The 12785-nt window shown below is 35.6% G+C and overlaps 1 protein-coding gene across 12 annotated transcripts in view; it reads right to left on the minus strand.

Annotated features, from left to right (window-relative positions):
* Nucleotides 1-12785, minus strand: part of IFT80 (intraflagellar transport 80) — a 185640-nt gene that overhangs the window by 55140 nt on the left and 117715 nt on the right. For 11 of the 12 annotated variants that reach the window (XR_012430824.1, XM_074031329.1, XM_065540123.2 and 8 more), the window contains one exon: nt 6542-6721. The exons of the other annotated variant lie outside the window; for it this stretch is intronic. Coding sequence is in view for 10 of the 11 variants with exons in the window: in XM_074031329.1 (XP_073887430.1) it covers nt 6542-6721 (180 nt within the window). In the remaining variant the exon portion in view is untranslated. The remainder of the gene's footprint in view (nt 1-6541; nt 6722-12785) is intronic. 12 annotated transcript variants of the gene reach the window in all.

Raw genomic sequence — 12785 nt, forward strand, 5'->3', positions numbered from 1 at the left:
CTGAGCTCCCAGAGATTTTGTTTTTTAAAGATCCAAAATGCCATCTTCTAGAAACAGTTTAAAGCTAATAGAATGATATAAAAATGTTAAAGGGAAGTTATATGTTAGTTTCTTTATAGCAACATGCTATCTAGTCAAACTGCTTGCAAACTTTCCTAAACAAACAGGTTTAAGAAAATTCAACATTTAAAAATCCAATTGTATAGGCCTCTAACATTATTAAAATTATAGATAGATTTCTTAAGATCCATATTTGCCTAAAGGCTCACATGGTGCAGTGTCCCTTTCTGTGAATCTGGTACACCTGAACCAAACCAGAATAAAGCATCCTAGCCACAATAACAAAACTAAAGACACTCTAGTAATTGCTGTTATAGTTTCAAAACTATGGCAAATTCCACATCAGAAATGTTATGTGTTGAATTTTATTTTACTTTATTTTATTTTTTATTTTTTGAGACAGAGTCTCACTCTGTCGCCCAGGTTGGAGTGCAATGGCTTTGATCTCGGCCCACTGCAACCTCCGCCTCCAGGGTTCAAGAGATTCTCCTGCCTCAGCCTTCTGAGTAGCTGGGACTACAGGCGCGAGCCACCACACCCAGCTAATTTTTTGTATTTTTAGTAGAGACGAGGTTTCACTATGTTGGCCAGGCTGGTCTTAACTCCTGACCTTGTGATCCACCTGCCTCGGCCCCCCAAAGTGCTGGGATTACAGGCATGAGCCATCACGCCCGGCCTCTGCTGAATTTTAAAATACACCAATTACTCTGTTCAATTCAGCGCAGCTCCAGGATTAATCTCTCCTGATATTCGCATCACCTAATTCTTCTATGTGATCACAATATTTAGACTCCTCAGATTGACATAAGTCTAAACATTCTGTTTGCACATTTGCAAAACACTCATTTAATCCTATACATAGCTATAATCATAATCATAGCAATAGCTATCATTTATTTTTGTTTTACATATATTATCTCATTTCATCTTCAAAATTACTCTATTATTAGCTCTTATTTTTACAAGACATAAAGTGTCCTGTAAGAATTACACACCTTTGAACTTTGATGACTATTAAAAGCCAAATTTGTATCCCATCCTAAAGTTAGAGTGGCAGGAAAGAAATTGGGACACTAGAAATGCCTCCTCCTTTGCACCCGCAGGCTTTCCCTCCTAGGCACTTCCTTCTAACAAAGACATCAACAGATCTCTTTTGGAAAGAATTATCCACTGGGCTGCTTCCTGGAGGCAAGAGGCAGATTAAGAAACTTTTTCACTACAGGCTATTGTGTCCCACAAAAGCTGAGGTCCAGGGAGACCGTAGGGCAAGTAGGTCTACTGTAGGAAAACTGCACCAGCAGGTCAAGGTGTAGATTTAACAATCATGACTCAACATGATCTCTGGTTTCTGAGTTAATGAAACACGGATAAACCAAAAGCCAACAAAGCCTCTAAGGAAACTGTAAAATTCTAAATTGGGCAAACAAAAACAATTGTGATTGTTTAGTCTCACTGAAATCCTGTGACTCCACCTTGCAACAAAAGTGGGCTGTTACAAAGTACAGCCCTCAGAAAGGGAATCCTCCCAAATGTCCGGGGAGATCTTCCCAGAAAGGCAAACTGGAGTTAACAAACTGACCAAGCAACTACTTTGTTGCTAAAAAAGTTCTCAGGATATTCTTGGGGTAAAACCAAAGAAAATGACTGGAGGCGAGCCTCAATCAATTTATAGGTTTATTTTGCCAAGGTTGGGGATGTGCCCAGGAAAAAGGAACACAAAATCACAGGAACATCTGTGATCCATACTTTTTCCAAAAAAGGGTTTGGAGAGCTTCAATATTTAAAGAGAAAAAAAAGTGGGCAGGAGGGGAAAAGGGAAAGAGGGAAGAGAAGAGAAGAGAAGAGAAGAGAAGAGAAGAGAAGAGAAGAGAAGAGGGAGGGTATGGTCACATTCTTGTGAGGCTTTGATTAGAGCTCACTGAATCCACATGTTGCAAATGAAAAGAGGTACAGGGATAGTCAACTACGTATTCCCCTTGCAGTGAATCTGAATTTTTACAAAAGATAAACACAGAGTAGAAGAAGCAGTGAAATATGCATTGTCTCCGGTGAGCAGAGGGATGACTTCTAGTCTTGTCTTTCTCCCATACCTGTGAAGATAAGCTGTTAATTTACATTGTTAGGGTGAAACTCAACAGAACTCTGTTGTAGGGTAAAGATCTTGGGGCCTACAGGGAATTTACTTGTGAGCATATTGCAAGGGAAGTCCTCTGGGGAGGTATGTGTTCTATCTTTGTAGCTATCTACTTAGGAACAAAATGAGAGGCAGTTTTGCATGACTCAGTTCTCAAGCTTACCCTTTCCCTTTGACATAATGAGTTTGGGGTCTCAAGATTTTTATTTTCCTTTCACACTCACCAGCTGGATTTTAGCTATAAATGGGTAATCACTGTGTGTTGTTTTCCTTTCTCCCCTTTTCCAAATTGTTTTCATTGCAGCCACCCTCTTTTCCTTTAGCCATTGTAAACTGGGAATATGGAGAGTGGGAGGGGAGGGGAGGGGAGAAGAATTAAAATACATATTTATGTATAGTTTTCCAAACCAGAGAGTTGGAGCTGGATGCAATAACCGTAGAGTCTAGGTTATCTTTTTTTAGAAAGGGGATGGGTTTGTTTTCAATCACATATGAAATAGCTGCATGATAAATTAGTATATTTCTGAGTCATATATATGAGTAACTTGAATATATATCCATATATATGAATAAAGGAAGTTTGTAAGGTGACTCCCAATGATCCCTGCCTCCTGGTATTCACACCCTTGAGCAAATCTCTCTATTTAGTGTAGTTTGGACCTAATAGCTTGCTTCTAGTAAATAGAATATGGCAAAAGTGATGAGACGTCACTTCTGAGCTCAGGTTATAAAAAACTGTGACTTATGTCTTGCTTGCACTCTCTCTGGACCTTCTTGCTTGCTCTGCTGAAGCAAACCACCAAGTTGTGAGCTGCCCTATGAAGAGGCCACATACAAAGAACTGAAGGAGACCTCCAGTCAATAGTCAAGAAAACACTGAGGCCCGCAGGTGTAAATGACACTGATGAACGGAATCTTGCCAACCATCATGTCAGTGAGCTTGAAAGCAAATCTTTCCCCAGTTGAGCCTTCAGATAAGACTAAAGTCCCGGCCAACGCCTTGTTTGCAGCCTTGTGAGACTGAAACAGGGGACCCAGCTAAGCTATGCCTGGATTCCTGACTCACAGAAAATGAGAGATAATAATTGTTGCTGTTTAAGCCACTATGTTTAGGGTTATTCATTATGCAACAATAAGTAACTAATACACTAAAGCTGCTAAACCGCTCAAGGATAGACTACAGCATATATCTATCTATCATTTTTTGTCTGCCCAGAATCAAATGACATCTTTTCTCATAAATATACATTGATTTTCCTTTAGGAAAACATTCCTTCCACTATTCTCAGTGACTGGCTAGATGGGATTGACTCATTTTCCCCTGCCTCTCCCTAAGTAAATACACTTGACTCAGGCTCAGCATATGAAATCCAAGGCTGAGGTTTCTCCTGGAATTACTAGGGGAAAAAAAGCACTCTTTCCGCTGAACTTGAAGTTGGTAGAATGTCAGTCTGGAACTACCAAGGCCACAAAATAGAGCCTTTCTGAAAACTAAGACAATTGCAGAGAAAAGAAGAGTCAAGGAAGAGAAAGAGATGAAGTCCTCTTGGCATTATTTAAGCCTCTGAACCAATAATGCCTCTCAAGTCAGTCTATCTCTTAACTTCATATGAATCAATAAATTTCCTTTTTTTCCTTTATTTTTCACTTTAAATCAATTACAGCTGAATTGATGAAAAAAAAATTTCAAGGTAATAATTTAGGGGGTCCATAAAACCAAGGACCAAATCTGTCTTGTTCACTACTGTATTCCTCATTGGTTAGCCCAATGCCTGGCAAGTAGGGATCACTCAATAGATATCCATTGAATGAGTGAATAAAATCATTCTAAAAAGAAACAGTGAATAGGCCTAACTTAGCAAAAATGCAGTCAAATGTTTTATAACATGGAGAAAGTAAAACCTCTTTAAAAAATAAAAATAATGTTCTAGTTTAAAACTTTAAAAAAGTATTTATAAATATTATTTTAAACACAAAGATAATTTAGATTAGATAAGCCATTTAAGCATTTCAATGGTTCATCTTATTTCACATAAAAATCCTCTCATCACTAGGATAATTTCTTTTTATTATGAAAGAAGAACTCCTCTTTCTAGATATAGTCTTACGTTGGGGCATATCTGTAATTAAGGCTAGAACTTTTTAGCACTACTATATTAGCTATAAATATAATATTATACCCCAATTAGTTGATTAGAACTCACAATGGATTCTATGTCATATCCAGAATATTATAATGGTTTAGATCTCAGGTTAATTAGAAGAAATATATATTAAATCATCATCTGGATCCTAAATCCTTCTTAAAGGAAACACAGAAGATGGAGGGCATGTCAAATCACACTGTGGAGAGAGAATCAGCCCAGTCCAGACTGAGAAACTCTACCAGATAACTTGGTTCTTCAACAAACAAACTGCAGGGCAGGAAATAGAGATAGAAGGGGACTCTACAGACGAAAAGAGACTCAAAAAATATATCAGCCAATTGCAATATGTAAAATTGGATCCTGATTCAAACAAAGTTTTGTGGCATGTAGGAAACAATTGGACATTTAAACACTTTGTGGATATTTGATCATGTTAAGAAATTGTTATTTTATATGATATGATAATGGTAGTGTGGTTATGTTAAAACAGAGTCCTTATCTTTTAGTTATATATACTAAAATATTTACAAATGAAATACAACGTCTGAATTTGGGGAACAAGGAAAGTAGACAGGACATGGACCGGGCAGGCTTAAGCATGAATTGGTGATTACTGGGGCCGGGTGATGAGCACATGGGGATTCAATATACTACTCTGTGTGTGTTTTAAATTATCTAAATAAAAAGTTTTATAATTTTAAAATAAATAAGCAGAATAAAGAAAAAGTATAATATACCTAATTATTAGTAATCTAGTGACAATATTATCCAAATTTTAAAATCTGGATATGTGGGCTAACAGAATATTTGAATAGACCTGCCTATGCTTCTAAATTTTTATAGTAATAATATGATTTATGAATACTGAAGATAGAGGCAATTGATACAGGCAAAAGGAAGAAGACAAAGGTCGAATCCTTCTTTTTCAGAGGATTTCTATTGACACATTGCACTTTGATCTTCTCCTTGTACCTTTCTTCAACTAATTATTAATATATTAAGGGCAAGGCACTGGGCTAGAGGCCCTGAAAGAGAGACAAAGATGAGCCATGAGGATACTTGTGCCCTCCCACTGATGGCTTTTGACCTGTAAAACATCTCTCTACTTCCCATTGCCACATTCCAACCTCCTTGTATTTATCTACAAAATATTTCACTTCAAAATTTTCTTCTGATGGGATTGAGGATACACTATTATGGCACTATGGCATACTGAATATTTTAAGCTAAAGGAATTTGATAAAACAAGAGCAGCAGGAGGTCAGTCTGACCTTCCCCAACTCTTCTTCTCTCACACAGGTCATAAAACCTAGAAAGGATTTTCTGACCTTTTCCTAAAGCAGGTCATAAGACTCTCATGTGAGAGGTACCCTCCCTATACCCAGAGGAAAGTTATCTCCTTATTTCTGAAGACACAGGGACACAGAGAAGAATCTAAACATGCAGGTCTTGCTAAATTTTCCCTAGCTTATTACCACTAGATCATACCTTTTTTGGCCTACTGCGTATCGCCACAACTGTATACTCTTCATCAAACGTAGCGTAAAAGCACACAGGCTTAACTGTTTCTTCAGATCTACATTTCCTCAGGAAGGCTCTGGTGTCATGTAAAACTTACATTAAATCAGTTTATATGCTTTTTTCTTGTTAATATGCCTTTTGTTACAGGGACCTCAGTCATGAGCCTAGGATGGGTAGAGATATTTTTCTTCCCCTATACTTCTTAATTCCTAATAAGAACTTCCTATACCATTTTCCCATTTTGACTCTCCTTAGGTAATTCTTAAAATAAATTAAAAAAAAAAAAAATCAGGTTAAATAAGTTCATCCAATTACAAATAAGTAAAACAATTAACCCTGTCAGTAACTAGCAGATTAGGCCTGCCTTGGATTCAGCTCCAGGAGTCAAATCCAACATGCTCCTATTTGTTACAGCTTTTTCCTCAACATTTCCTCAATGTTTCCAATTTCACCGTATTTGTACTAAATGCATAACCGAGTAGCTTTGGCATTCAGGTTCTATATCTGTGAAAGGTTTTTATGTCAGAGAAAGTGACTAATGGCATAGTTAAAATATTTCTAATGTGACTGAATTTTTATAAGCTTGACTAAATATAATTAATGAAAATAATTCCATATTCTGTACAGTTAACTAATATGAAAAGAAGCAGGTTTAATCAACCTTGGAACATAATCATACCTGCATGGCCCTTCTTTTAGTTAATGTTACTTGAAAATTTTTCCACTCCCAATGTTGTTCCACCACATGTGCAAAAACAACATGTCCATTTCCACAGGCTCCAGCAATCTGAGTGCCATCAATAGACCACGCAATATTAAATATGCTGCCAGTGTTGGGTTTTTCTAATGCATATGACCACTGGGGGAGAAAAAACAAGAAAAAAATGGACTTACTGAAAAAAATTTTTAGGAAGTTTTAAATCAGGCACATGACAACATATTAAGATCATTTTTAAAAGAATGTCAGTTCTGGAATTATTAAAATATTTTTCTTACTAAAATTACAGTGTACTGAATGGAAAACACAGATGTAATTGTTAAAGTCCACAGTAGAACATCATGATAAAACACCATATGAAATATCTCAAGAACTATAAAAAACCCACATCATTTCAATGTTTACTATTCCTTTTCAGTAATAATACTTAATAGGTAAACACAAAGATTCTGTAGAAAAAACAAAGACATCTTACTATTCATTCTTAATATATAGTCTCCACATCTAAAAAAAATCTCATTACAATATTTTAAGAATGTCACAAAAAAATTGAAACTCAACACACAATGTAACTAAAATAGCTCTGACACACATCCTAAATCATGAAATTACATGAAATTGGATTTCTTTCTTTTCTTTTCTTTTTTTTTAACGGACTGCAGTAAGTATAACGTCTCCTAGAACCTATCTATCTATTTGAGAAAGTTATTTAGAGATATCAATAAGCATTAAATAGGACAAAAGAGATTCTTGTGTGTGTGTGTATAAGTAAGACATAAGAAAAAAAGCAAACTTTTTAATACATGGTATTATATGCACTTGTTTCATTTTTCAGATGCAACATATGTTATTTGCTAGGATGATTAATTTGACTAAACTTATATACATATTCTCTTTCCATTTCTCCAGCCTTACAGCGTATAATCACAGTCTTGATTTTGTTGTTGTTGTTGCTCTTGGCTGGATATAGATAGATAGATAGATAGATAGATAGATAGATAGATAGATAGATAGATATAATTTGTTTGTTTGTTTTACTTTTTTTTTTTTCCAGAAATACTCATTATTAGCTACAGGCTCACTTTGACAACAAATCTGGGGGAATGGAAAAATATAAAGATTTACTAATTGATACTATTACAAAACAAGAATTTAAAATTCCTAATAAAAGTTCATACATAACAAAAACATACTGAAAGGCTCTTTGACCCCTTGCTGACACTCTTTTACAACTCTCCCCACCCTCCAGCTTTAGAGCCACTAACTGTTTCTTTAATGGCTTCAGTAAAGGCCTAATAATAAAGTTATCAAGGAGAAGATAATGAACAAACCATAACCTTTGCTTCATCAGCAGTATGAAAATACTAGAAACTTCCTTTTCAAAAATTAAGAAGAATCAATTAAAAAAAGAATACATATAATATTTGAAGTCATCTTTTGAAAATAACTGTAAGACTGGGAACTTCAAAGATACTAATAACCTGCTTTGGGCGATAAAATGAAATTAATTCATTTGTGTTTGACAAAAAAGAATTATGAAACACTACATGAATACTATTTTACATAAAGATTAAAAGTGGTTGGTAATGACAAATGAGTCTTGATTTATTAACATATAGGCTTATGGCATATCTCTCTTTCTAAATCTAGTCTATCCTCATGGTGTAGAAGAAACAGAGATCTTAGTTTAATTTCTATTTTAAAATAATACATTCATATAACATTCCTTCCTTAACCATGGGGATAAGTCCCAGGATCCCCAGTGGAAGCCTGACACTATGGATAGTACTAAACCCTATGCATCCTATGTTTTTGTCTATATATACACACCTATGTTGAAGTTTAATTTATAAATTAGGGAAAGTAAGAGATTAACAATGTCTAATAATACAATAGAACAATTATAAAAATATACTATAGTAGAAGTTACGTGAGTGTGATCTCTATGTCTGGAAATTCCATTTCGGACTGCAGTTGACAGAGGGTAACTGAACTCACAGAAAAAGAAACTGTGAAAAAGGGAGGACTACCGAATTTAAAGTATAGTTTTAAAACACTGGAAGAACCAAATCAGCCAGAAAGAAATGTCTTACTAAAATTAAACAGAAATATTTATCTAAGAACTTACAGATGCATGATCCTAAGAGGAGAAAATGAAATGTTTAGATAATAGTATATCATCATCCCATATTCAACTGATTTCCTTTACAGTCCACACGAACCAACAAAAATAAAATCTGCAACATGCAACTTATCCCTGAAAACACATCTCAAGGAATACAGATTGAGTATCCTTTACCTGAAATGCATGGGGGCCAGAAGCAAATTTTGGATTTCTTCAGATTTTGAAATATTTGCATATTCATAAGAAGATATATTGAGAATGAGACCCAAATCTAAACACAAAATTCATTTATGTTTCATATATATGTTATACACATAGCATAAAGGTAATTATATATATATTTCTTATACATAGCATAAAGGCAATTATACATATATTTCTTATAATTTTGTGCATGAAACAAAGTTTTGCAGATGTTTTGGTTGTGGCCTGTCACATGAGGTCAAGTGTTGGAATTTTCTACTGGTGGCATCATGTTGGTGCTCAAAAAGTTTTGGATTTTGGAGTATTTTGGCTAGGTACTTTACTCTTTTTGTGACAGTTGTGAATGGGAGTTCATTTGTGATTTGGCTCTCTGCTTGTCTGTTGTTGGTGTATAGGAATGCTAGTGATTTTTGCACATTGATTTTGTATCCTGAGACTCGGCTGAAGTTGATTATCAACTTAAGAAGCTTTTGGGCTGAGATGACAGGGTTTTCTAGATATATAATGGGATCATATCATCTGCAAACAGGGATAGTTTGACTTCCTCTCTTCCTATCTGAGTACCCTTATTTTTTTTTTCCTTGCCTGATTGCTCTGGCCAGAACTTCCAATATTGTATTGAATAGGAGTGGTGAGAGAGGGCATCCTTGTTCTGTGCCGGTTTTCAAGGTGAATGCTTCCAGCTTTTGCCCTTTCAGTGTGATATTGGCTGTAAGTCTGTCATATATGGCTCTTATTTTGAGGTATTCTTTCAACACCTAGTTTATTGAGAGTTTTTAACATGAACGGATGTTGAATTTTATCGGAAGCCTTTTCTGCATCTATTGAGATAATCGTGTGGTTTTTGTCTTCAGTTCTGTTTATGTAATGAATCACATTTATTGATTCGTGTATGTTGAATCAGCCTTGCATCTGGGGATGAAGCCTACTTGATCATGGTGGATAAGCTTTTTGATGTGCTACTGGATTCACTTTGCCAGTATTTTGTTGAGGATTATTGCATTGATGTTCATCGAAGATATTGGTCTGAAGTTTTCTTTTTTTGTCATATCTCTGCCAGGTTTTGGTATCAGGATGATGCGGACCTCATAGAATGAGTTGGGGAGGAGTGTCTCCTTTTTAATTTTTGGAATAGTTCCAGTATGTCTCCCCAATTTTAGTAACTATTAAAGACTTATTTTCTGCTGATTAGGTTTCGATTATATTGTTTTATTACTAATCTAAAACAGAGAGAAATAATTTTATTTTTTAATCTTTTATTTTGAGTTCAGGGGTACATGTACAGGTTTGTTATATAGGTAACCTTGTATCATGGGGGTTTGTTATCATTAATGGGTACTGGGCTTAATACCTTGGTGATGAAATTTTAATTTTTAATGCTTACATTTAAAATAATTTTTAAATTGTAAATTAAAAAATTTTTAATGTAAGAATTTAATTTAACTTTACTATCACGATATTGTTATACAGGTTGAGCATTCCTAATCTGAAAAATTCAAAAGCCAAAATACTCCAAAATCCAAAATTTTTGACATAGAGAACACAGTAGAAGCAGGAACGTCATTCTCTAACCTTCTTTCACCCCTCTCCCAAGGCAGGTCAGTTCATCAAGGGAGAGGTACCTTCCCTGTACTGGGAGGAAAGGAACATCCTTATCTCTAAAGACACAGGGATGCAGAGAGGAATAATCTGAACAGAAAGGCTTTGCTACATTTCCCCCAGTTTTTTAGCATTAGATCATAACCTCTCTGTCCAATCATACTTTTGTATGACAGTTCATTTGTAATGAAACCTAAGCATAAAAATACACAGGTTTCCCTGTTTCTTGGGGTGGGGGTGGGGGGGGCGGGTCTTCATTTCTGAAGGCTTCCATGTTATGTAAAGTTTGTATTAAATAAAATTGTATGCTTTTTTTTGTTGTTGTTAATCTGTCTTTCGTTATTTATAGGGTCCTCATCCATAAACCTAAGATGGGAAGAGACACACTTTTTCTCCCCTATACTGTTACTTATCTTATCGTTTTCTTTGACCAGACTATCTCTTACTTTAAGATGTTACTCAAAGTGTGCAAGCCAGCAGCATCTATATCACGTGTGAGCTTATTAGAAACGTAAATTCATGGACCCTACCCCAAGCTATTGAATCTGAATCTCTGGAGAGGAGAGACAGGAAGCTTTTAACAAGCTCTTGAGATAATTCTTATGCACATAAAGTTAGGATACTTGTTATCAATGCTAGCTGCACATTATTATCATCTTAGAAACTTTTTAAAAAGAGAGCCAAAACCCTAGCTCTGATCCAACCAATTAAATCCAGAATCTCCTGGGGGTAGGTCTGGATGTGTGTTTAAAAGTTCTCTAGGTGATGTTAATAAAGAGCCATTGTTTCAAGAGAAGAGCAAAATTTGTAATTTAGTTTATCATTAGCAGCTGGCTCTCTGACAGTACCTTACCAACTCATCTGCTAACTATTAAGACAATTATACAACCTTGTCTTAGCCTCTAAACCAGCTTCTCCTAGGTATGTGTACATTTGGCTTGTTATATTCATAAACTAATTTTTTTCTTTTGCACTTTTTATTTCTTTGAATTTCAAACATAAACTTAAGTAGGAATAATAATACAAAGCAGTGGTTTTCAAACTTTAGTGTGCATCAGAGTTACCTAGAAGGATTGTTAAAATGGATTCCTGGGCCCGACCCCAGAGTGTCTGATTTAGTGGATGTGGGCTGGGGTCAAAAAATTTGCATTTCTAACAAGCTCCCAGAGGGTCCTGAAGCTACTGGGCCAGTGACCACACTTTGAGAATGACTGGCATAATAGACCCCCATTTACCTGTTACCCAGTTTCCAACAATTATCAACTAATGGCTAATTCTCATCTCCTCTGTACCACCATCCACTTCTCCATGGCCCAGATTATTTAAAGCAAATCCCTATCATATCATTTCATCAATAAATATTTCAGCACATAGTAGTCCCTTCTTATCCACAGGGATAGGTTCCAAGACCCCCAGTGGAGGCCTGAAACCACAGATAGTTCTGTACTGTCTATATAACACTATGAACAGATTTGTTTTTCCTCCTTCACAATTTCATGGATAGAAGATTCATTTTTACCATAGATGTTAGTAACCTCGGCATACCATCTTTTTCTAATTGAGAACTTTCACCTTTTCACTTAAAGGAAGCACTTTATGGATTCTCTGTGGCACACTGAATTGCTAGCATCCTTACTCTTGTGCTTTGGGGCCATTATTAAGAAAACTAAGGGTTACTTGAACACACGCCCTGAAATACTGTGACAGTTGATCTGACAACTAAGCCAGCTACTAAGTAACTTATGGGTGGGTAGTGTATACAGAGTGGATATACTGGACAAAGGGATGACTCATGTCCTGGGAAAACGAAGTAGGATGGCTTGAGATTTCATCATGCTGCTCAGAACAGTGTGCAATATAAAACTTATGCATTTTTTATTTCTAGAATTTCCCTTTAATATTTTCAGATCATGGTTGCCTATAGGTAACCGAAAAATCATGAAAGCAAAGCCACAGACAAGGAGGAACTACTATATATCACTAAAAAGACAAAAGGCTTTTTAAACCCAACTTCAATACCATCATTAAGTCACTGTTCAAAATTTCCCAATTGCCATTTTTTTTCCAATTTGTTTCCAGTTTGTGTCAATCAAGATGCAAATAAGGTACAACCACTATGTTTGATGGGTAAGATCTATATGTTCTCCTTCCACATCTTTTTACCCTTGTAAATTTTTTTTTTTTTTTTTTGAGACAATGTCTTGCTCTTTCATCCATGCTGGAGTACAGTGATGCAATAGCTTACTCTAGCCTCAATCTCCAGGCTCAAGTGATCCT

The sequence above is a fragment of the Macaca fascicularis genome, chromosome 2 (assembly GCF_037993035.2).
Source record: "Macaca fascicularis isolate 582-1 chromosome 2, T2T-MFA8v1.1".
NCBI classification, from domain to species: domain Eukaryota; kingdom Metazoa; phylum Chordata; class Mammalia; order Primates; family Cercopithecidae; genus Macaca; species Macaca fascicularis.